This window comes from Heteronotia binoei, chromosome 3 (genome assembly GCF_032191835.1).
Source record: "Heteronotia binoei isolate CCM8104 ecotype False Entrance Well chromosome 3, APGP_CSIRO_Hbin_v1, whole genome shotgun sequence".
Taxonomy (NCBI): Eukaryota; Metazoa; Chordata; class Lepidosauria; order Squamata; family Gekkonidae; genus Heteronotia; species Heteronotia binoei.
The window spans coordinates 166,251,617-166,278,246 of record NC_083225.1 but is presented as its reverse complement, the minus strand read 5'-3'; the positions used below and the strand labels follow the sequence as shown (position 1 = coordinate 166,278,246).

Sequence of the window (26,630 nt, the reverse complement as noted above, 5' to 3'; positions counted from 1 at the left end):
AAGCATTCATAGAAGAATCCCCAGGCTACAGTAGACCATAAAAACAATTACAGAAAGAAGAAGAGTTAATTTTTATACCCCACTTTTCTCTACCATAAGGAATCTCAAAGCTGCTTACAATCACACCCCTTCCTCTTCCACAACAGGTGCCTTATGAGGCAGGTGGGACTGAGAGAGCTCTGAGAGAACTGTGGCTGGCCCAAGGTCACCCAGCAGCTTTCCTCCAGAGGAGCAGGGGAATCAAACCCAGTTCTCCAGATTAGAGTCTACTCTTAACCACCACACACACATCGTGGTCAAAAGCCTGGACAAAAGTTTTGCCTGGTGCCTAAAAAAGTGTAAGGTAAGTGCCAGGTAAGCTTTTCAAAGCAGAGGTCTCACCAGCCACCTCACTTCTGGAAGCTGGGAGACTGAAATTACTTTGACAGTACATGAGGAAGCAGTCCTTCACTGCATGCTAAAATGTTTCATTTGCAGATTAAACACTTAAAGACAACCAGAGAGAAAATAACAACAGCTCATGCTTACACAAAAACAAAAATATTAAAAGGTTTACTTACCGGGGCCTTTTTGTCAATGGGCTTTATCACAAACTTTTTGTCATTAAATGAAATATTTCTTATTTCACTCCAGGGAAAGCCAATCTTGGGAGTCAACCTTTAGTAAGAAAGAATCCTTAGTAAAAGGATAAACATTTTTGTTTAATAACCCAGGAAGTACAAACCTAGAATCAATGAATACTCCCTCTAAACTGTGGAGTCTTGTGAGCAAAAATTCTTCTTTGTGAGCTACTACATAAATTAGTTTGCTCTGGGGGCATTTTTCCTGAGCAGACAAAAATGTGCGAGCTGGAGGCTAAAAAACTGTGAGCTAGCTCACACTAACTCAGCTTAGAGTGAATACTGAACAGAAGGCCATCCAATTTACTTCTCTTGAAAAAGTAAGACCCTTTGCCCACTAGGCTCCTCTCTCACATAAAGCTCAGCTCCTCTCAAAACACATTCTAGCTCAGATATATATCTCCTTATTAAGAAGCATGATCTCTGAACAGCAGAGAGCACTGCAATATTAATACTTACTTGTCATCATGTTCATAAATATTCAAGCCCAAAGCATCAACACCAAGCCATAATTCAGTTCCCTTTTTGTTCTTTATTTCAAAATAGTTGACACCATACATTTCCAAGTCTTGTGCAATCTTGAGATACTCCATCATAGAATCTTCCCTAATCAATGAAAAGAATATAGATTTTGCCTTTTAGCATTACCGTAAGACAGAAAGTGGTAAAATCATGAACTTCGCCCAGCAAAAGTTAGCGCCTGAAATAAATGGACCCATAGACCTTAAAGCAATTAAAGCAAAACCAATAAAAATTGATTACTAATAACTTGATATTCTGGAATGAAGGAAAATGGCTTTTACTGGGGTGTAATAAATTACAGACAAACAAGCAATGCTGTGTCTGCTGAATAAAAGACGAGAAAAAGCATTACTCAATTTCAGATAAGAAGGACTGTATCTACCTTAACATCCCTCTGTGTTCTTCATGCCAGTTCTGTATTCTTTCTTCCCACTGCTCTTTTGTTAATTTATGCTGTTCCAAAACACTGTCAAAATAAAGAATAACTTTTAAAGTATTTGGGGAGGAAGGTCTGCAAAAATTGCACAATCCATTTAGGGTTAGGATTTAAAAAAACCAAAATATCACACAAGAACCCTAAATAGCTTTCCAGGGTGTATTTAGCTCACTAATATTGGATTGCACATGGCCCCAGCCTATATCCACAGGCATTTTTTCAAGCAGCCTCTCCATTAAGAAACGCAGGTTATCCAAAAGGATGTCAGTCCAGTATGAAAGCTTTTTCTGCTGTGAGGAAGGTGGGCAAGTTTTTAAACTGTCATGTAGCTGATGACAAAGCATTTGAATTAAAGCATTCCCTGTGCTTATATTCTGTACTCACCCAGTATTTTTAGTTATGACGTGAGTTCAAAAAGTTCACCTATAAATGATTTAAAACTTGGGTGTTACTGCAGCTGATGTTGATGTGAGAAATTTGTTTGATGGGTTAAATGTCAGAAGTGGTCTTACCTTGTAACCTATCTGTGTACTGAAATAACTTTCTGACAATTCTACCATTCAAAGATCTCTTTGCAAATCATGTGAACACAGCTATACGTGTCATATACCAAATTAAATTCAGCCTTATCTTGACTTAACCATCAACACACGAGCATGAATTATACTGGTTAAGTTACTTGGTGTGCTTGAATTAGTGCACTTAACAAGTTTGCCAGGCTTATGATGTGACGCATACATTTCTTACCGCTGGGGAAGAAGTCTGTCATTTGCCAAATATCCTAGTTTATGTATCTCCTTGTTGTAATCTCCATACTTGGCTTGAACAGCATAAGAAGCTAACAGAACTGCAGTTTCTGGCGGACAATAGATTTCATCATTTAAGATGGCTTCTTTGACTTGCAGAAAAAAGAGTCTCTGAGTTATTTCTTGAATCAACTCTTCAGAAACATCCTCGGGAAAAAACTTTGACCTGAATTTAAACTGAAGGGGATTTTCTTTCCTTACATCTTGCTGTGTTACCTAAAATAGAGTTTTTAGAGGGGTACAGAACACAAGAGTTTCAGAAAAAGCAATCTAATCACTGGTTGCTACATACTGTAATTCAACTCTTCAAAGCACAACATTGAAGGACATGTGATTCACACAGGCCTCTAAATAATTGATTGCAAATTAGGAAAACATGACAGCTTTCAGAGGCTACATAAAACCATTTAAAGACCTCATTGTATTCCTTGTGTTACTCCAATTTTCAGTATACAAATTTGGTTTTTGAAACCTTTCTATCCACAACAACATATCACTGGCCCAAAAGATATCTGGCTGTCCTTGACCAAAGCCAGGGCCTTTTCAGCCCTGGCGCCAGCCTGGTGGAACTGTGCCTAATGACATCTATGCCCTGTGGGACCTAGTGCAGTTCCACAGGGCCTGCAAAACAGAGATGTTCCACCAGGTGTATGGCTGAGAACAGCCACAGTTTGTCATTGGACCTGGCTTCTTCCACCTCTCCTTTCCCCTAGGAGGCAGGACATACCTGGTTCTTAAGCACCGTCTGAAATAGACTTGGAATTGTTACTGTTTCTAACTGTTTTAATCTGATTTGGAAATATAATTATTGAGATGTTGTTCATCACCTTGAACCCTGCACAGGGAAAGATGGTCTATAAATCAAATAAATAAATCTATTTAGCAAAAAAAAATCAAACTATCAGTCGCAGGGACCCATGAGTGGGAACTAGGGTTGCCAAGTCCAATTCAAGAAATATCTGGGGACTTTGGGGGTGGAGCCAGGAGACATTAGGGGTGGAGCCAAGATCAAGGCTGTGACAAGCATCATTGAACTCCAAAAGGAGTTCCGGCCATCACATTTAAAGGGATGGCACACCTTTTCAATTCCTTCCTTCCATAGGAAATAATGAAGGATAGGGGCACCTTCTTTTGGGGCTCATAGAATTGGACCCCCTGAATTTGAAACTTGGGGGGTATTTTGGGGAGAGGCACCAGATGCTATACTGAAAATTTGGTGCCTCTGCCCCAAAAAACAGCCCCCCCAGATCAATTCTCCATGATTTTCTATGGGAATAAATCTCCATAAGGAATAATAGAGTTCCCGGCAGACATTTCCCTCCCCTCCCCCCGCTTTCTGATGACCCTGAAGCGGGGGGAGGGTCTCCAAACCGGGGGATCCCCTGTCCCCACCTGGGGATTGGCAGCCCTAGTGGGAACTAAAGCTTAGAACTATCTCACCAGAAAAAAAGTTACTGCTGAATGAGCTGAGAGATGAAAAACTTTCTCAGTTATCTAATATAGCACCAAGATATCGGAAAGCTGCTTCAGACCATTTTGAGGAAGCAGGGTATAAATGTTAAATAAATACTGCATAAAAATATAAACAATCACTACCAAAACATTTTGTTACAATACAAGACAGGGACAGGTGCAGTAAAAGACTTTTTGCCAAGACCAAACTGGAATAATTATTCTATACGACAGGAGAATGTCATGCTGTTCCCTTACCCTTTTCTATGCCCCCTCATCAAGTCTTCAAAATGATAAAAGTGGGTAGAACAAGGCCAGCTTAGTCAATGGAACATGAGCAGAGGACCTGTGTTCAGACACTACTGGCCACCCTTGCCCACAGCGAGAAATTAGAAGCAAGTTCTACCCCTTACTCCTTTCATGGCAGAGACATCTTTAACCAACCAGTAGATTCCAGAGTTAGATCACAGAATTTCCAATCACCCTGCAAGATTAAATCAATTTGGTGATGGAATACATCAAATGCCTTTTCTAATATGTCCTAAAGTCCAGGGTTGGTGTGGGGCACAGGGTGAAGAGGAAAAGAACAGATAAGGTCTATGGAAAGATCACATCCACCTGCATAAAGAGATTAGGGTTGGGCATGAACCAGCTCACAAACTAACGGTTGTGACAAATTTTTGGCTGGTTCATGGGGTTTGGGAAGTGAAGCTCATGCAAGGTCAACCAGAAAGAATTTTCAAGCTGTTTGTGGCAGTTCATGCCAGATACATTTCCAGACATACTGTCTCCACTCAATCTAAATGTTTATGAAACTTCAAAGCAACCGGGGGCAGGACTTAGATAAAATGTAGAGGAGTATCCAGGGGAGGTCCCCTGTGACTTTGATAACTCTAGCTTGCATAGGATCTGTTCTGTACTCTTCTCAACCTGCACCTGTCAAAATGCCTGTCATTTCCCCAAGAAGCACTTTCCTGGGGGCACTGTCTTTGGGGAGGCCATAAATCGAACCTCGTAAATCCGATTTGTATCAAACCTGGAAGGCATGTAGAAGAGAGTCAGTCAAAGATCCCCTGCAAGTCTAGCATAACGGGCTGTTCTACCAAACCGTGAACTGCATGAACCAAACCAGTTTGTTTAAGCTCCTAAAGCTTCATGGTTTACAAACAAGGCAGGCCACAAACCACAAAATGAACTACATTTCCCTGGTTTGTGCCAAGCCCTAACACAGTAAAAACATTACCAGGAACATGTTTTCATAAGAAGCAAATACAGAAGCCCCAACATTTACATTTTTTTCATAAAAATGAGGCTGCCACTTCTGTCCCTGTCTGTTTACGAAGAGGACCACTTATTTAGGAAGGGGACCATTTATTTAACAACTCAAAAGAGGGCTTCTTTGTAGTTAAAAATACCATGATACGTTATTTGATAGATCCAGAGGAGTTAGCCATGTTAGTCTGTTGCTGCTAAATACTAAAGAGTCCAGTAGCACCCTTAAGACTAACAAATTTTATTGTAGCACAAGCTTTAAAAAAACAGCTCTCTTCATCAGATGATCTGATAGGTTAATCCTAGAGCTGGGCCTTCAGAAAGTTTAAAATCTTACCATTAAAAGTTTTTGCTCTAAGGAAAAGGATGTCTGAAAAGAGATTCTGAAGTGAGGATTGGGCAAAGCAGTGGACAAGATTAATACACACAGCAACACCACACAAAAGTGCATATATTCCTCCATGAGAAAGTAGCAGCAGCACTCTACACTTCATTTGTGAAAAAAATTACAGTAACAATAGTAGATCACATGTACTAGTTAACCTACAGACGAAATAAACTATTTTGGACTGAATTTTTTTTTGTAAGAATACTACCTTTTTATTCAACTTTAACCAAGTCGAGTATCCTTTGCTGTCGACATACTGCAGTCCAAAAAACCAGACTTCACGAAGGCCAACTGTCTTTACAACCTTAAAAAGAATTTTATTTATTAGCATCATATAAAAGTTTCATAATTAAGGCAGTTTGTTGTTACATGAACCTTATTTACATATTACTTTATTTACAAAATTCCTACCCCACCTTCCTATCCTCATTAGGACCACCAAGGCAGCTAACAAATTTAAACATAAATAATAAAAACAAGTCTTAAAAACCACCAAGTACACGTCATTAAAACAATTAAAACCAAGCTAAAATACACACACAAAAACCCAACAAATTAAAATGTAGGGCAAAGAAGAGGGATTACTGGAGGAGTGCCAGATGAAACAAAAAAGTCATTACCCACTGGCAGAAGACAGCAAAGAATGGGACAGGTGAGTCCTCTGGGGAAAGAGTTCCACAGCTTTGGTGCCACAACATACAAGGGCCTCTCCTGGGTTGCCACCTGCCTAATTTCAGAAGATGAAGGTACCTGAAGCAGGACCTTGGAAGATGACTGCAGTGTTTAAGCAGATTCATAAGAGAGTACACAGACCTTCAGGTATTTTGTTCTCAAGACATGCAGAGCTTTAAAGGTCAACACCAGCACCCTGAATTGGGAATCAGTGTAGTGCAGTGTAGAGCAGCCAACACTAGAGTGACATGGTCCTCTTCATCCCACTCCAGCATCCTGGATGCAACACTGAAGCTTCAGAACACTTTTCAAAGGCAGCTCCACTGCACTGCAGCAACCTAATCATGAGGTAACCAGGGCATGCACTATAGCAACCAGACTTTCTGCTCAGGGAAAGCTGCAGATGGGTAACCAGTTGAAGCTGGTAAAAAGTACTTCTCACAGCTGCCACCTGCTTATCCATCAATATGCCTGCGTCAAAGAGCTTCCCCAAACTATAGATTGGTTCCTTCAAAGGGAGTGGAACCCCATCCAAAACAGGCAACACCTTAAACTGGGTTCACCAGTAGCATTTCTGTCTCTTCTGGATTAAGCTTCAGTTTATTAGTCTGCAGCCATACTAAAAATGCCACCAGAAATGTGAGATAGAGCTGAGCATCATCTGCATTTTGGCGACAATCCAGCTGTAATCTCTGGATGACCTCACAAAGAGGTTTCAAGTAGATGCTGAAAAGGCTCTTTCAGCCCCATATCCAGTCCTGAAACCAGATTAGAAAGGATCCAAATGATCCTTGGACTTGTGTACTCTACTCCTCTGTGTTTCAGAAACTGAACTGCTTTTGTGGCAAACTATAGTTACTTCATTTATTCCACTATGGTCTGTTCAGACCAAGAATAAACAGAGAAATCTCCAGGCTCATTCAAACAGCGACAAGCCATAGACTTGCATCCAGCACAAGAACTTTTGCAAGGTCTGCATAGAATATCCCATTTTCTCAGCTCTCCATTTTCCCTGGCAGCCATTTCCAACCCCAGACAACTTTATTCCTACAGCCACAGGATCCGCATGTGAAATAACAGACAAGTGGATCAGGGGGCTGAAGTAAAGAGAGAGAGAGCACTTCATTCTCTTCTGCCTCATCATCAGGGCAGCATGCATGAGACAGAAGGGAGCAGTTTCGCTCTCCCCCCCTTCCCATTGCAGCCTCCCAACCTGCATGGCTAATACTTCACAAATAGCATGCAACCGCAGATACATGCACCTGACTGACCAACAATGAAGCAACATAATACCTACAGGTTAAGAACCAAGTCACTCTGCTACAAGATGAAACATCTAATGAACAGCTTTAGGTGTTTTGCCAATGACTTTTAGAAACCTTAACTAATGTCTAAAGCAGGTTGCTAACACTTATACATATGAGGATCTATGCGCAGGTTACACTGCACTGACATACTAACAGTGCAATCCTGAACAGAGTTACACGCTTTTAAGTCCACTGAAGTAACTGGATTTAGAAGGTTGCAATTCTGTTTAGGACAGCAGTGTAATTCTGCAGATGCAAAATGGTTTAAAATGGCACACTAGCATTTAAACGAAACAGCTGAGTCTAGCAATTTTTTTAATGTAATTTCATGTTTAAATTGGACCCAAGGCCCAGAGTTTCTAAAAAGGAAGGACATTTCTGTAACACTATCAGGACTTTGCCATAAAAATCAATTTTTTTCTTACTATGGTTAAAGCTTCTAATGCTGAGCAGGAAGGCCCTAAGACTAATGCAGAATTAGTTATTTCTATTTGTAGTCCATGATATCTAATGCTTCCTTAGCATCGGATTCGTTTTTGTTTCTTAATGAAAATCCAGAGAATTTATTTAGCATTTATTTTTGTTGGGGAGGGGGAAGTTTCTGGTTAGAAAGCATCTTTTCTTTTTCAGAAAACTCTGAGACACAACCCAAGTTCATTAGATGTTTGCTGATGAGGAATGCACTGAACAATTAGTGCTTTTCTGAGAGCTTGGGTTAAGTAGGGGGGGGGGGAGCATGAGACTAAAGACTGTTGAAAGCTGATATAAAGTTTACTGCAGGTTTTCCCAAGAACATGCAAAGGGGGTAGAACATCCCCAACCAAACCTATGTTCTCACCACAAGCTCCCATTCCCTTAGCAAGTGAAGGGGGAAGTTGGATATAAATGCCAGAGGTTTATACAGGCAGCCCGTTCCCTAAAATGACTTGGCATAATGAATGTGTGTGCTGAGGGAGCAGGGCAGAGGAAGAACACAAGACTTGCTCTGTGCATTGGCACTGTACCCATGATGGAGTGGATTCAGTTCCTAGAGCTCAGCTGCTGAAGATTCTGAATGATGAAATGCAACTTAAACCGTTTTTAAAATGCCTCTGTTCAAAATCAGGGGATGCAGCTGAGAGAACAAGCCTGAAGTCAGCTTCCTCTGGAAGAAAGTCTAAGGTAAGAGTCCCACTTGGAGTCAATGAAACGGAAGAAATGTTGTATTTCAAGAGTGAAGTTCAACCACTTCAGCAGCCAAGATAGCACAGCTCTAAAATAACTACTGCTGCATACATTCCTCTGTACAGCTTACTTTTTAAGTCTGGTGTAATATTATATGGGAATATAAATGCTCATTTTCTGACACCTCTAAATATGCTAGCTACTTTGCATTTTTTACAACAAGTTTTTACATTTAACACAAGAGCATTTCACTGGAAGATTTTTCTCAAAGACAAACCTCCTATAAACTGCAAATATAATCCTTAGTCTAAGAATGAAGGAATCAGGAATATTTCATTTTCTGTTCATTCCTCCTTTCTGATAGAGACCCCCACCCCCAAAGCTGTTCCTCAGGGTCTGCTTTGCCCCAAGACTAGAACTTCATGGAGATCACTGGCCTGCACCTAGAGAAAACAGGCAAGAGCCTTCCATTCCACAGATGGAAAAGACCTGTGTGTGTGTTTTTAAGCCAGCCTGCCAGCCAATGAAATATGAAGTTTCTATCATAGGAATTTCTAAAGCTAGCATTCCCTGAACATAGTTTGAAGTGGGTACCTGCAAGAAAATGTGTACTCTCTAGTCTCTGACAGGAGTGCTTCTCTTCAGGGCTCCCAGCACCCTAGAACAGAAGCACTGGGGCACTCACACAAACACTGTTGTTTCAGGCTGGGAATGACAGCATGAGTTAAATGCCCTCCCCTTGCCTCTCAACTAACAACATTCTAAGGAAGGCATGGGATTGACTGCCAGGTCTGGACCCGATCTTAACATAGCCAAGAATGGAACAGGTTTCTTGAAAGTGGGAAAAGGACAAAAGACACACACGCTATGAAACATCCCCCACCTAACTCAGACTAAGCATTTCAGACTCAGTTGGAAACAGAGACTCCACCAGCATTCTCCACAAATATGGTAAGTGAAGAAACTCTCTCTGATATGGGCCAAGTCTCTGCAGTATTCTGAAAGCAAACAGATGTCTTGTTCTTTTCCAAAACACTCAGAAGCTGAGACCAGTCTTCGCTTCTGTCTTCCTTTCTACCCTGAAGAAGGGCAGAAGAGTCTCTCCTGAAGTTTGCAAAGCAAAGAATCATCACACTGCTCTCCAATGTACAGCACATTACATTTAGAAATCTCTTCACTTCTGTCCTGGCTTCAGAGGAAGAGGACTCGCAGACTGCATATAAATGGTCTTCTTCACCCTAACAACAACCTGGAGAGACTTCCTTTTCTTGCAGTTTAGAGGATTTCACCTCCACTAGAGAAGTGGGGGAGATACTGCATATCTAAGGACTTCCCCACGCACAGAGAAACCAGAAACCAGTGCACTTGTTTGTGGATGACTCCATGTTGCTGGATTTTTATCAGCCTGGAACAATTTAAATATTACTTGGATACCATTGGACTCTGTTTGTTTATAAAGGATAGCCTTGAAATACTTTGAATAAGGAGGTTAAATGTGAATATCATTAAGATATCAATGATTTTCACAGTTTGTGTGGCAGTTACAAGCAAGTTTTACTGGGCAAATGCCTGGTTTTTAGTAGCCCAGGAAAAACAAGTCTCAGATGAAGGTATTATGAGATGTTTATATATGGAGAAAGGTTACCTGATCAAAAAGCTGTTTCCCTGTTGTATTGGGCTGGATGGCAAATTCCAACTCTGCATCCATCGTGGTAACTCTTACATTAATCTGTATAAAACAAAAATACATATTCTAAGGTTCTAATACCTTGATCAGCATTGAAATACTGAAATGACTACCACTCTTTCCATATTCTGCCTACAAGCAAAAAGCAGAGCAATCTATGACTTGCATTTGAACATGAGCTTTTTGAAGTGATGTTTCTTCAAAGTGTAATGGGTTTCTCTATCATACAATTGCAGAATATGAGACTGTTAATGCTAACTATGCTCCATATGAAGTTATATATACAGGGACTATATTTACACAGGAAATGAAGACATTTCATTTATAACAGTTGACATTTATTTTATATATAATCTATCATTCCCACTGGAACTCAAGGTGGCGTACGCAGTGAGTCAATACAATCAACAAGACCTCCCCTGCCCCAAAGTCGAGCATGCTTCCAGGAGCAACATGGCATGCCAAACTGCCATTTTTTTAGTAGGGACTTCAGTTTGCACAAGGTCTGGCTGAACTCCTCAGGCCACCTTCCCTTCTTTGTGTACTGTGTTTTTAGGCGTAGTTGGTCATTTGCCAACCAATGAGAGTTGTCAGTGTGCTCACTCCCAATTGTGACTTCTGACTTCCCCCCGCCCCCGCTCTAGCTTTCACCTCATAGTTTGCTTCTTGCACATAGCAGTTGTTTCTGTGCGCTCTGAAACACATGATATTTGTCATTTCCAGGCCCTAGCTCTCTATCTCATGCCAGTCGTCGATTCTACATAGAAGCAGCAGCACATAAGGTAGGAGCTTTATGGCTTTATTTTTGCTGTGTGCGTGGGGGTGTGTGGGTTCAAAGGTAGTTGGAGACAGGGTAGGCGGCTGCAGCACCCTCAGCATTCTACTTTTCTCAAGTGGACTCATGACCATTTTATAGCCTGAGTGCCTGCAGCTATTCCTGAGCCCACCTCTAGCAAATTATGTGGAGAAAAACCAAATCAGGGCTTTGGACTTTTGGACAGTGAGTTCAATGGATGATGGCACTGCGAAACAAAGGGGCCATCCATCCAAGAAAATAATTCTTTGTGCTCAGAGCCTTTTATGGTGATAAATGGTGGGGACAACCCAAGAAAATAGGGACAAATGGTATGGGGGGGTAGGGTGCAGAATCTATTTTCAAGACTGCTCTTCATATGTAAAGAAAGGGGATCTCGTTTTAAACCAAAAAGAGATCATCACTTCTTTGTATGATACATTTTGTACTATAGTCAACAGATACATAAACTTGTAATTCAAATGTTTTTACCTGTAAAAGCCATCAGAATCAAAGTAGTGTTGTATGCAAATAGTGAAATTTATATTTTCTCATATGTTCTTCCTCGGAATAAACAGCCTTTCGAAGCATTTTGTAATATTTAAAGCCTGTCCAATTATATGAGGAATGTCAAATGAGATGGACAGCAGAGATGCCCCCCTCCAATGCTAATACATGACACTTTAGAATACCTGAACAGCAGCACACAATCCCTCTAATTGAGATATCATGCATCCAGACACAGAGAAAGACTGTCAAGTAGCTGGGTTGCCATGCAGAAAATATAAAACCAACAGAGGAAATTTCTGAATTCCCAAGAGATCTTCATCAGTCTGGTTCAAATAGGCAGGGAGTAGTATTGCAGGGCATGATGAAGAAGCCTGCAGTTTGCAGTTCTAACAGCAATCTGACTGAATTATATGGTACAGAATGTAAGACAGGCTTCAAGACACATAGAAGGCTGGCATGGAGGCATCCTTCCATGAATGTGTGCTAGGACCAGGGACTTGCAAATACTACCTACATAAATTATACTGTTGCAGATGATGTGCAAACAGTGTAATTCCCATCAAAGCCAGAAAAGAACATAAGAACATAAGAGAAGCCATGTTGGATCAGGCCAATGGCCCATTCAGTCCAATACTGTGTGTCAAAGTGGCAAAAAAAACCCCACCCAAGTTCCATCAGGAGGTTCACAAGTGGGTCTAGAAGCCCTTCCACTTTGCCCCCCCCCCCACAAGCACCAAGAATACAGAGCATCACTGCCCCACACAGTTCCAGTAATATACTGTGGCTAATAGCCACTGATGGACCTCAGCTCCATATTTTTATCTAACCTCTTCTTGAAGCTGGCTATGCTTGTAGCCGCCGCCACCTCCTGTGGCAATGAATTCCACATGTTAATCACCATTTGGGTGAAGTAGTACTTCCTTTTATCTGTTTTAACTCGACTGCTCAGCAATTTCATTGAATGCCCACAAGTTCTTGTATTGTGAGAAAGGGAGAAAAGTACTTCTTTCTCTACTTTCTCCATCCCATGCATAATCTTGTAAACTTCTATCATGTCACCCTGCAGTCGACGTTTCTCCAAGCTAAAGAGCCCCATGCGTTTTAACCTTTCTTCACAGGGGAAGTGCTCCAAACCTTTAATCATTCTAGTTGCCCTTTTCTGGACTTTTCCCAATGCTATAATATCCTTTTTGAGGTGCAGTGACCAAAATTGTACACAGTATTCCAAATGAGACCACACCATTGATTTATACAGGAACATTATGATACTGGCTGATTTGTTTTCAATTCCCTTTCTAATAATTCCCAGCATGGTGTTGGTCTTTTTTATTGCAACCGCACACTGTCTTGACATTTTCAGTGAGTTATCTACCATGTCCCCCAAGATCTCTCTCTTGATCAGCCTCTGCCAGTTCACACCGCCCAGTAGGTTCTGTCCCCATCTCTGACTACAGTGCTAAGCACCGCTCCAGCATATTCTATCTGTATGGTAAAGACTATGAATTGGGGTACCTTTGCCTATATCTTTGGTAGTGAAAACTTGACACAGCCTTGAAGTGGCTCAGTGCCACTTGGTGGAGCTCCAAAATTTGTACATAAAACAGACTGACACTTTCTGAGAAATGGTACTTCTTGGGATTACCAGATGCAGAGATTATTCTGATAACTTTAAATTGCAAGTCTATGATGAAATCCTGACAAAAGTAATTTTTAAAATAAAATTTAAAAAGCTACCTGTGACTTTATTGCCTTACTTTTGATTCTTCTTCTAATGAATTACCATGGCCCATAAGATTGTTCCTCCACTGCCAGTGTAAATCAAACAGCATTGTCATATTCTTTTATGTGTCATAACAAACTACTGTTCTACTAATTGTCAGCTTTTGCACTGGTTTACCTTCAGCATGTAATATATTGGGATGGAAGAGGGATCAGTGGGGAAAGCACTCAATGATGATAGTTAGAAATGGAACTTTGAGACCATTTTCATAAAATCACTCAGCATCTAGGGTGCAATACATACTCTTGAGCAAGTCTCTATAACTTTGTCTAGCCTGCTTCTCAGGGTTCTTTAGAAGTATTTCATTTTTACCCTGTCTTTCTCCCCAATGGGAACTCAAAGTGATTTATACTGCTCTCCTTCCTTCCATTTTATCCAAATATAACTCTACACATATCTTCTATACTTTATTGTTTGCTTTCAGCAACACTATGGATCCTAAGCACCATCAACACCACAGATCAACACCTCTGAAGAAACAAGTCTGGAAGCCAGAAAAGAAAGGAAAAAGCTTTATTGAGGGTGGGGGGGGGGGGGAGAGAGAGACACTGCAGTCCATTTCTTCCAAAAGAGCAGTGTGCCAGAATGCAGAAGGAATGATTCCACTTCTACCAGCACGCTGGAGAATCTACAGTGTATAAATATTTCTTTATTGTGCTTCAGCACTGAGGAAGTCATGAGTTCTTCCTGATGATTCTTGCCAGCAAACCCCAATCCATCCGTCTGCACCACTTCTCAGAGTTCAGTGATGATCCTGCATAATGGCCATATGTAATTAGCAAGCATCTAAGATGCCAAGCCATCAAAAGGGGCTCAAACCAACCCCAAAGTGGTGGTATGATGCACAGAAACTTCCCACTGAGAGACTTCTCTGATGGTACAAAGAGGCGGTTCTTTCTGACATATATTACTGGAGTTTGGACAATGATTAAGATTGAAAGAAACTGGCTTGGATACTCATCATTATGTGATTCTGTCTACTGTTTCTATTGCAAATTGCTTGCTAATACTAACAAGTCATCATACTCAAGTTCAGGAGGGTTCAAAGACTTGAAGCACCGGTTTAGCAAGGGTCTCTGCATGGACATGAGGTCTCAAGTTATCATCTCAATCATTATTCCACATGGAAAGAGCTGGAAGCCAGGCTGAAACCAAACATTACCTTCTACAAAGACATGCAAAGACAACTTCATCTAGAGCAGAACTGATAGCATCAGGTATTGATGTGCCCTGTAGATTTCAATTTGGTGCATGGCTAAAAACAAGGTGGCCTTTAGAGGATCATCAGACAAGGTATTCACTGAACACAATGGAGTTCTTCCTAGAAATTCTTCAGGTTTTCTCAAAATATGTTTTGAGAGAACATTTGCAGTGCTATAAAAACATTCATTCTCTCAGCAAGGATATGCAGAATGTGTTTCTCCCTCTGCCTGTATGTGCTATAGCAGATACTATTATTTTAAAAAGTTTTTTTAAAAGCTAAATTCATCAGCATCATGGTAGATGTACACCAGATATCTCAAAACACAAACGGCTAACACTTGTGCTCAGATACGTTGAAACTGATTAACAAATTAGACACCAAGGAAAATGTTTTGAAATTTATGCATGTCACACAGACACAACAGGTAAAGGCCTTGCAAATCCTATGCTGGAGAAATAGACACATATAGGTTGGTGCTGATATTTGGGGACAGTGCTATGACAGTGATACTAATGTGAGGGACAAAGGAGTACAAGCAACTGTTCTTGAAAAAAATCCCCAGGTGTTCTTTGTAACTTGCTCTCTGCACAACTGATCTTGGGTTGGTGCATGCTGCAAACAGTTCTGGCCAGGCAAAGGAATTTTGGGGAAAACAGTACATCAAATGTATTCATTTTTTTTAGAGCAACAAAAAGCTGGGAAGTGGCCTTAGAGCATTTGCCACAACTAATCCTGAAAGCTCTGTCCCAGACACACTGGAATGCTCCCCTAGATGCTGTCAAATCTGTTTTGCTGCAGTTGACACTATTAGCTGCTGTGTTAGAGGAGCTTTCACAAAGTCCACATCTTGACCATGATAGGGAGATGTAGGCAAAAAATATTCTCAGCCACCTTTGTACATATGGTTATGTGGTGTCAGTATGTATATGGTCTGTCATTTTGTGTCAGATTAACCAGCCTTGTTGCACAATGCAAAAGCATGCCCCTAGAGACGCAACTTTCTAGAAATTTTGCAGGCCTTCGCATCTCTACATGCACCACTGCCTGGACACGCAGAGGATTTGGCTTTTAGTTAGTTTTAGCTTGCAAACACCATATGCAATGCATGTTTAAAAGAATATTAATATGGAAAAGGAAATAACTTGTTTATACTGATGCTACATCTAAATGGTATTGTTTTTATAAGATAACCAAGAAAGTGTTGTTTTAAAAAATTATCTTTACCAGAATAAGCAAATTGAAATGGAAAAGGGAGTGGTTAAAGAAGAAAAAGTAGAGCCAAATAGAAGGGGTATAGCTAGAGGAGAACGGGGCTACCAAAGTGGCATGGAGGCCTGGTTATACTCTTTTGCACAGGGCCCACAAAAACCTGCGACCGGTCCTGCTCAGAGACAGAAACCCAAAGACAGCTACAGGCATGCATTTCTTGGAATTTCACATAACTCTTCAAGCACCCATAAGACTAGAACAATAACTGAAGTTGCAAATAGAGTGTTCCACACAAACATGCACCAAGCCACCAACGGCAAGGAAGTTTATAATCCAGGCAACCGCCTTTTAAGGCAAAGAAATTTGTTGCACTGTGCTTTTAAGCAGTTCACACTCCTAAGCCTGTACCTGCTTTCTAGAGAAGAAACAGCAGCATTCATTCCTATCCTGATCTCAGACAGAGAGAGAGAGAAAGAAAAGAGAAAAGCACAGCATCAGTTTTAAAAACCCAGCCCATTTGTCCCCTTCTTTATTCTACTGCACAACAGAGTTATTTTTAATAACAGGAATCAGATTCGCTACTGATTTCTACTAGATGGCTTTTCCACCTAAAGAGTTTCAGTGAATCAGCATCAACCCCTGCCCGGTTTAGCCCAGGGTGGGGCATCTACCATCTGGAATCCCTCATGGGATTTAGCCCTCTCCATTTTTAATTGGCTATGGAAATAGTCTGTTATAAGTTGAATGCCATTATTTTAGTGGTTAGAGTCTGGTTTTATTGTTTTATAAGGAACACTGCAACCCATCCTGAAGAAAATTCATGAGAGGGGCGGGATAGAAATGGAACCAAATAAATAAATCATCACATGCATATTTACTTAGAACTAAGAACTAAGGCCCACGCTTTAATGGGGCTTATTCCCAGTAAGACAAACTGTGGACTCTTCACCTGTGCATTGCCTCTCCCATCACATGATCACACCAGGCCTTGTGGCATGTGTCTCACTGCAGGACTCATGGACAACAAGGCACACCAACTGATTTAGTTTTTTTGATATTTAAATATATAACTGTATGGGGGGGGAGAGTCTGCTTTTGATTACCAGATTGTCTGAATGAAGTTTTCAAAAGTTCACAGGGAACAAGTTTTACTGATGCCTGGACATATACCCCCACAGAAGCAGCAACTCCTCTACCCTGAGAGCTGTATGTGGAATTTGGACAGATTCTGTAATTTTTTTTTTGCTTTGTTTAGAAAATACTGAAAGAAATCCTTCTATTCATCTAACATATCCAAAAATAGACATCTGCAAGGTGTTTTTTTTTTAAATATAAAACTGCTTTACTTAATTTAAGGGCAAAAATTATGCCCAGAGGAAAGTCACACAATCCACAACACAACAGAGTTTGGGATTACTACTTGCTTTGTTTGAGGCTGCTTACCTAAAGCAGATTTGCTGGCATTGTAGAAGGCGCTGAAGGTTCTGGCTCTAGTGTAAGTAAGAGGCTCTTTTCACTAATGACTCAGTAAACTAGATGTATTGAATGTACACAGGCTGCCTGCACTCATTATCTGCTGCTGGCAACATGCTTCTTTTGACATTTGCCACCAATCTGGTTCTGGGGAGTTGTCACTGATATCAATCTACAAGATTAATCAACATGGAAATTACTGACTAAATAAAACTACTAATTTTAGTGACTGGCTATGCAAATTACATTTTCTTCCAGAATCTCTCAGTTAGGAGTCACTATGTTCAATCTGCAATTGTAGGAATGGCTTGCTAGCCTCCCAGTGCCCATCATTGTTCTTGTTAGGATCCAAAGAGATCCTTAGACATGCCTCCCCAGGTGTTTCCTGACTGCAGCTTCCTGTGCTGGGTCACTCATAACATACGCTGTCAAGATCCTAGTAATACCACTTTTGAGCCATTCTGCTAAGAGGCCGCCAGGCAAGTCTCATTGTTGTGGACAAATGGGCTTCTACCGTGCTCCTAATGAGTCGCTGAAATTGGCAGGGAGAACATATTCTTCATACAAGTATCATATTATAGGACAGCAATACCATATTGTTTGCTAATTATAAAGTTATGTCTCCTCTGGAGGCAAATTTCCTCTTTCACTATCAACCAATTCTGTATTAACTTTATCTGCTTCATCTGGTGGGGACTTTAAGTGAAGCTATTTGCTGTGCAGAGGAAGACAATGGCAAACCATTCAGTACAATACTGCACAACTCTTGCCTTGAAAACCCCATGGTCCTTATTATTACTGAACAAATGCAAAAAGGATAGACAATACACTATTTAAACTCAGATGGGTTAAGATTTCCATAACACACCCAATTTTGGGGGAGGGGGAGTCTGGGATGGTGCTCCTGGTTTCTAATTAGCTTCGGGGCTCAATGCAGAGTCCCAGTTATCACCTTTAAAGCTCTTTGCAACCTAGTGCCTTCAGATGTGAACCATGTCACTTAGTACACCTTCCCTGTGCCAGTTACATTCTTTGGCAGCCTCCTCCTTCAAGTGCCCTCCTTTAGCACTGCCCATACAGTGAAATCATAGGCCTTTTCCATGGTGCGCCTTGTCCTTTAGAATGACCTGCCGGAGAGGATGAGTAGGGTGTTTTCACTTGCTCCATTCCAGAAGAGAGTCTCACTCCAAAAAGCATCTGGTAGAGGCGGAACTGTTTACATTGTATTGGCTGCAAGGTTGCTAACCCTACCTATTCATTTTTGAGTTTCAAATCTGAATCCTTTGAAATTTGTGCACTTTAATTGATTTTTAATCTCAATTTGGTGGCTGCTCTGTTCCCTGCTTTGAGTCAAAGGAGATAAAGCGGAATAGGAAATGCTTCAAATGAATACCTTTCTAGAGTCTTAGCAGTGTTTCTTACCATGGTTGCTGAATGCAGAGTTTATTTTTAAAAAGGCTTTCAGTACAATACTGAAGTGATAAAAATAAACTCCCCCAGAAGGTGGGAACATATGTGCGCTAAGACTTGTCACAGCATAAAGTCTTGTGTAGTTGGAAAAACCCTATACAACTTATTTTAATAGCAGTGTAATCACATTGGGTGTACAGTAAAATTAATTTTATTACCACTGACCATATTGTTTTGTGTTCAAAGCTGGTAATAAAGGAGTTGTATTTAGAGTTGTATTTAATTGCTGGCTTGTGTTAATTGCAATGCTTACAGAAAGTGTTAATAATGTCCTAATATGCACAAGCAACTTCATATCTGGAAATGAATGGCATACTAAAGCTAAAGGTTTAATGTTAATAGCTGGGTTGTTGATTGTACATCTGAATTTCAATAGTACACAAAGTATTTTGGGGCATCTTCTGTTGTGTACTGTGTGCTTTATATGCTTATGTAACATCCCAGATGAAATTCAAGAAGACATTTGTTTACACATGTCAGTATAGTCTTGTACGTTCAATACCATACTAAAAAAGGCATATTCCATGTTGGCACATTAGGGCATCAATTATCTGAGCCATTTTACTTTAAATCCCAATAACTGATAACTTCAAGGAAAGCATCCTGTATAATGTTTAAATATATCCATCTAATAAAGCAAGATATTAAGAGAAGTGGGATGCCATGAAAGCAGCTTTCAGGGATCACAAGAGATGCATGGTCCCAAATCCTCTCTGTACGCAAACAAATCAGAACCACCCCAATACTTTGGGGAAAGAGGTACATGTAGGAACCACAGTTCTTAGCCTTCCATATAAGACAGAGATTGATAAAAAAAGTCAGGTATTCTTTTATTGATCAAGAGTAGTCCATGTCATTGGCTGCTCCAATGAGCATTACTTTTTCTTTTAAGATGTACGTGAGAGCCTTGATTGAAGGACAACTCAATCAAGATTGAAGATTCTAAGCATGGAGTTTTATCAACTGCATATACTGATAACCAGGATCTATTTAGAGGCAAAGCATGCATTTTATAAATACTAGTCTGATGATAAAGTTGGCATTGAAGAGACAGCTAGAATGTTATTTTAGCTCTAGCTTAAAACTCAAATGAGTAATTAAGCAAATGTTCTAAATATTCCTAATATTCCTTTATTATTCCTAATAATGGAAGGTTTGATCTGTCCCCCCTACATTTCTTCATCTATCATCCATCAATGCAAAGCTCTCCAGAAGTGTAACACCTGAATTTCTGAAGTGCTTCATGACCCTTTGTGGTGCAAACAATAACAGGTAAAACTGTAAATCAGCCAGTATCATAATGCCCCTGTATCATAATGCCCAGTATCATAATGCCCCTGTATAAATTGATGGTGCGGTCTCATTTGGAGTACTGTGTGCAGTTTTGGTCGCCGCACCTCAAAAAGGATATTATAGCATTGGAGAAAGTCCAGAAAAGGGCAACTAGAATGATTAAAGGGCTGGAGCACTTTCCCTATGAAGAAAGGTTGAAACGCTTGGGACTCTTTAGCTTGGAGAAACGTCGACTGCGGGGTGACATGATAGAGGTTTACAAGATAATGCATGGGATGGAGATAGTAGAGAAAGAAGTACTTGTCTCCCTTTCTCACAATACAAGAACTCATTGGCATTCGATGAAATTGCTGAGCAGACAGGTTAAAACGGATAAAAGGAAGTACTTCTTCACCCAAAGGGTGATTAACATGTGGAATTCACTGCCACAGGAGGTGGTGGCGGCCACAAGTGTAGCCACCTTCAAGAGGGGTTTAGATAAAAATATGGAGCAGAGGTCCATCAGTGGCTATTAGCCACAGTGTATGTGTGTATATATAAAATTTTTTGCCACTGTGTGACACAGAGTGTTGGACTGGATGGGCCGATGGCCTGATCCAACATGGCTTCTCTTATGTTCTTATGATGCTGAACATGGAATGCGATAGTACTCTATGATGTTAAAAAGTAAAGCAGATAAGGACTACTTGTATGAAAATGCACAAGAGTTGCAAAGTGTTGTATCTGCAGCCACCTATGGTCATAAAAGCTGCGTTGCCCTCTCACAGTGCCAGAACTGCTGCATAAAACCTTGTCATTAAAGACGAATCCTCCTCACAGATCCATTCACCACCAGTTAAATCAAGTTCAACACATGTCTTCCTGTGGGAATGGTATGGCAGTAGTCAATACCAGGCCCTCAGAGCAGCTCATTATTTTTGAATGTGCACTTAAATAAGGGAAATGAAACAAGATTGTCCTCGCTTCCTGACAGCAGGACTTCTTTATTTCTATAGTTGAGAACAAAGGGTCTTTATACAACCAGACAATAACATTATTCAGCTGCCTTTTAAATCTATAGAACTTATAGCTGCAGCAGTCAGACTGGGAAATCCAAGGTCACTGATTCTAGCTTGAGACAAGACTTCCACGTGTGCATGTATGCAAACACAAAATTAGAAATCAGATAATGTGGGGGCAGTGAAGTCTGAGAAGCTATGGAAGTAGCTGACTACTATTTTTCCAAGTTTTACAGAGAATCTAAGGATAATCAAACCCAAAGGAACTTCCCTCAGGAAGATCCTGACACAGAGCCAATCAATTAGAAAATTTGTTACAATGGCCCACACTTTTCCCCAATTTTATACTATCTAAAAAGTTCTATGAGCTCTACCATAGAGAGATGAAAAATGCTGCCCTTGAGTCTTTGTAAAAAGACCCCAGAAATTACAAAAACAGAACACCCCATCTTCTTCTTTTCTGCAGAGATGAGAAAGGTTTCACAAGGCTTAAGCAAACCTGGTTTTAGATCATAAACTCCCCGGGGCAGATAAATGTCATCTTGTACTCTGTAAAGCTCCATAACACTACTAGTGACAATAGCATCTCCATTCCTCAATAAATAAATGCATTTCTCAGAACTTTTTCAAATCTTTCAGAAAAGAGGAAAGTAAATGCCTTGTGCATTATGCCCAGGAGAAGTACACATGCCCCTGACGTGAAAACAACACACTGCATACTCCCCCCCACCCCTGCCCCTCAGCCACCCTATCTGACAAGCAGAACTTTTATGCACTGTTCCTTACATGAACAACATCTGAATCATGCCCTTCCTCTGAAGTTTCCCAGATATGACAGCATAACTACTCAGGACAATATAAGGAGGAAAGGAAAGGTCCCCTGTGCAAGCACCAGTCGTTTCCGACTCTGGGGCGACGTTGCTTTCACAATGTTTTCACGGCAGACTTTTTACGGGGTGGTTTGCCATTGCCTTCCCCAATATAAGGAGACCCTGTAACAAAATGTTGGCCACTAGATCACAGACTGAACTGAAACCCTATCAAGTTCTAGAAATGTAAGTTGTTTACTTACTGGTTTCGGCATTTTTCCCTCTCTTCTATGCTGCAGCTTCTTTCAGATCATTTATTGTAGCTTTCTGTCAAAATACAAGTGTAGAAGTGAGTTTTTATTCGAAACAGTTGTCTGCCATATTTCCATTTAAGTGTTCAAGGCTAGCTACATGTCACTCGGTTGTTTATGACTGTCACCCACATTCCCCTATCAAACTAGTTAACTAACCAACATATACTCTTCTAACGTAATATACCTTTTTATGTATTTATATATTCTGTATTTTTATATTTTCATGTTTGTGGTTTATATTAATACTGGTTTTTATATGACTTTTATGGAATGTAAACCGCCCTGAGCCTGCTTCGACACACAGGGCAGGATATAAGCCGAATAAATAAATAAATATCTCCATTTTTATGTAGAAGTAGCACTAATATTTCTGTATACGCAGTAGTTCTTGTGCAAGCATTAATATTGTTCCTTGCTATCTGACTGCAAACAAGGGAAAATGATTGTATCCTCACTATCTTTTCCATTGACAGATCCAAGTGGGCACCCATGTTGGTCAGAAGTAGTAGAACAAAATAAGAGTCAATTTGCACCTTTAAGGCCAACTTAGTTTTATTCAAAACATAAGAGCATATTAAAGCTTACATTATGAATAAAACTAAGTTGGTCTTAAAGGTGCTACTTGACTCCTATTTTGTTTTCCATTGACACAAGAAGATATGCTGCTATCATATACACAAGACATACTATAAGATATTTCTTCTGAAATTTTCAGAATTAAAGGGCAACCCATTGTTCTACATGCACATTTAAAACAAAATAATGCTGACAGTGCCATGCGATACTGCAGCCATTGTATAACCGCTTGTGCAAATGGAACTATTCACATGTTGTTGGAGCCAACCAATTACAGAAAAGTATATCAAGACTGTGCTTCTCAGTTTGGTGTAGTAATTAGTGTGAGACAACAACCATGGAAACAAGTGCTCCATTTGCCATTCAGACATAAAGGTCACTGGGAGGTCCTGCAGCAGTCACCCCACTCTTAGCTTAATCTGCCTCACAGTGTTGTTGTGATGGTAAAAACAGGAGAACCATATATGATGCCTTAAGCTTCCTGAAGGAAGGTCAAGGTAAAACAGAAAGGTTCTCACTTGAAAATTCATAATAAAGGCTAAATTTCACAATGACCACTTGCTGACTACTTAAGAAAAATTTTTTGTCATAAGTCAAGTACCTCTGCATAAAAGATAAACCTTGCAAGGGCCACTGGAATCCTAGGATGCAATTCTATTTGCAATACCACAAGAATTCTAAACCGCAAATACCACAAGAATTCTAAACATCAAGAAATCTCCATTATCTTTTAAAGAAAGCAGTAAATACTCTGCCATCTGTGGGGCTTACGGGCAAGTAAAAATAGGTATCTTTTCCCAACTTTTTTTCCTATGTATCAGTCAGAATTCAAGTCATGTGAACCAATCTCCAGACAGAATTAGCACATACAAATATGTACATTTACATCCAAACTGTATAGTGTGCCTTGCCCCTTGTTAACTTATACTCCAGTGTAGCATCAAAACCTCTTGGATGTGTAATAGACTGAACAAGGAACTGGGTTACCAGGTTAACTAAATAATGGAAAAACTGGCTTCTGACAGATTTGGAGATTCCAACATAATGTCTGTAAAAATGCAAAAATTATTTAAAATGTAAATCTTCCAGTTTCTGTATGCAAACAACTCTGGGATCACTGTAACTTCATGAATTGCCACCCAATTTCTTGATAGATCCTTGCTTCTATTTCTTTTCTGCTTTTTAAAAATCCTGCCTTTCTTTTTCCAAAGAGCTCAAAGCAGTGTACTGCCTCTACCTCCATTTTACCCTCACAACAACTTGTGCAGTAAGTTAGTTCAAGTAGGAATGCCAAGATCACCCATGGTACTCCAACAAGCACATCATAGCAACTCCCTACCATACACGTACAACAGAAATCCTTGATTATACAGAGGAAAGTGACCTTAAGCAGTCTCCCAGTCAATCTGCCTGCTTTAGGGAATGATTACACTTAAGGAATCCAACCACACTTGTTTTATCAGTGAATGTGTGTTAATAGGTTAAAAAAATGCACCACACCCTCAGGCAATTGTAAAGCATGGGGAGGCACTGGGATAAAGCTTTAGCACTCTTTAAAAATTAAGCAGCATTTTTCACATTCAGGGTGACATTTTGGTTGCCATTTGAGCCCTGTCCACAGTAATCGAGAACAACTGATCAATTTCCTTCTTCAGGCATCTAAAGATAAATTAGCAAGTCTCTTCACATTCTTCTCTCCCCAACCTAATTCTTTCACTCCTCAGTCATAACGTTTTTTCTAGACCTCTGGTGAAACAGGTAATATGTCAGAAAGTCTTTAACAGTCCATAATAGAATCCAAAGATGCTTTTCTCTATTCACAGAAAGACACATTCTGTTCCAATCCCTAAGAGGATTCCACTCCGGACAAAATTTGTACTCCAGGCATACAGCCATGCAGCTTAATGAGTATTTCCAGAATATCTAGGACCCCATTTTCACAGAAGGCTTATTCAAACTATACTCTTTAAGGAGAAATTTCTCACTCTTCCATGCTTAGAACCTTGAAGAGTGAAGTGGTGAACAGTGAGAAATTTCTCTTCAAGAGTATAGCTTGAATCACGTTTTCTGCAAAAACGGGGTCCTAGATATTCTGGAAATACTTGTTAAACTGCATGGCTGTATGCCTGGAGTGTGAACTTTGTCCAGAGTAGAATCCTCTTCAGGAACAGGATGTGTCTTTCTGTGGATAGAAAGAAGCATCTATGGATTCTCTTATGAACTGTTAAGAACTTTCTGACATATTACCTGTTCCACTTACTGGATGTTCTGTGAATTACTGCATAATTTTTCTAAATGTCTCTATACGAATGAACCTTGGAATTTTTGTGTTTCATATGCTTATAGTGTGATTAAATCTTTAACCATTAGTTATAGGAGTACCTGTCATGGGGGGCTGTGCCTTTTTTCTCCTTGTTCCTTCTCAGCTATTCTCTCTTGCATTGCTGTACAATAAATTATAAAGCAGACTATCAAGGCTTCTCATTCAGAAAGCTAGTTTAACGGAGTACAGAACCATAAACTGACTTTGTTAACAGTGTTAGACTCTGTCAACAAAAGAGACTGAAAAGTCATCCACCCAAAAAAATACTGATTTTTATTTATGCAGGACTGAACAGAACACAATTGTGTAGGGTGATACAAATGTGGTATTTTCAGATCAATTTATTAACTAAAAAGTCTGTATGGCACAGTACAGCCATAACATTTCCAGACCCTTTGACCATACATTATGCCTTTTCTACCCTTTTCAGTCTTCGCAACAAAGCATGTCTGCAACTAATATTAATCATTCACAGTCAGTGTTAAATGAGAGTTTGTAATAAGAATGTAAAGCTTGTTTCAAGCTCTAGTTTTTAACACTAGTCATAGTTAGTGTTAATATCAGTGCTGAAGAAAAAATGGGGGATGAGGCAAAATTCCTGCAGAAAAAAGGAACGCAAGACCACACAGGAACAAAAAAAATACAGGTTTACTTACAGAGCTATTCTTCAAATGGTCTCTGATATTTAGAAATTTGGGACTATACATCTGCAATGCACTTTGTTAATTATTCATCAAATAAGAGTCCATAATTTGATGTATCAGGCACCAGCATAGTTATGAGGTATATCCTGCAGCCTGAATGCAAGTTCAGGAGGCCCACTACATGAATTGTTACCAAAATTAAGCCACAGCAAGTGCATCAGACCCACAATGCCACCTGTGCAACAGCATAAGTCTTTGAAGAAGAACCTCCATGAGATGAATAAATATATATATATCAGTTGTGTTCTATCACTATTGGAATGATGTGGTATTGTGGCATTCCCCTCACACAGGAAATGGCATAACTGCAACAAACTAATGACAACCACTAGATGTTGTCAAAGATTTTCTGTCCAGCAGCTAGAAGGAGCCAGCTTTAAATTCAAGGAAGACAGTGTTGTTCAACATAATTGCTGCTAGAATGTGTATGTGAGGTATCAAAAGGGGGGCAAGCTGTACATACAAAATACTCTAGAATGATTATTTAAATTATGAGATATGAGATAATAGGTAGACTGAAGTTAGGATCAGGTTTCTGTAAACCCACTTATCAGTTTCCCATAACCAAGTGCTTACTAGCTCTGGGGCAAAAAGGATGCCCAGGAACACAGATGCCAGAGTTCTAATAAGCACTGCTGGTTGAAGAAGGCAAGAAAAGAAACAGCAGGAGTCTTCTCACATGTGGGAGGGATTCCTGTTGTCTCCCAGCTCCAAAATTAAGAACAAAGGAAAGAAATCACTACCTCTCCTCCAAACCCTCTTAAGCATGTACAGGGAAGGGGAGGTGAAGAAGAAGAATTGCAAATTTATACCCCTCCCTTCTCCCTGAATCAGGGACTCAGAGCAGC

At 40.1% G+C, this 26,630-nt stretch overlaps 1 protein-coding gene across 2 annotated transcripts in view; it reads right to left on the bottom strand.

Moving 5' to 3' along the window:
* The window catches only part of RDX (radixin), a 59,327-nt gene that overhangs the window by 19,583 nt on the left and 13,114 nt on the right, over positions 1-26,630 (bottom strand). Inside the window, exons 2-8 of one of the 2 annotated variants that reach the window (XM_060234839.1) lie at positions 22,129-22,192; positions 10,285-10,368; positions 5,705-5,800; positions 2,326-2,600; positions 1,525-1,608; positions 1,080-1,226; positions 561-657 (exon numbers count right to left, since the gene is read on the bottom strand). In XM_060234839.1, the coding sequence (XP_060090822.1) occupies positions 561-657; positions 1,080-1,226; positions 1,525-1,608; positions 2,326-2,600; positions 5,705-5,800; positions 10,285-10,368; positions 22,129-22,140 (795 nt within the window). In that variant the 5' untranslated portion in view covers positions 22,141-22,192. Of the gene's footprint in view, positions 1-560; positions 658-1,079; positions 1,227-1,524; positions 1,609-2,325; positions 2,601-5,704; positions 5,801-10,284; positions 10,369-22,128; positions 22,193-26,630 lie in introns of those variants that run through there. The other variant, XM_060234840.1, reaches the window with a different exon arrangement.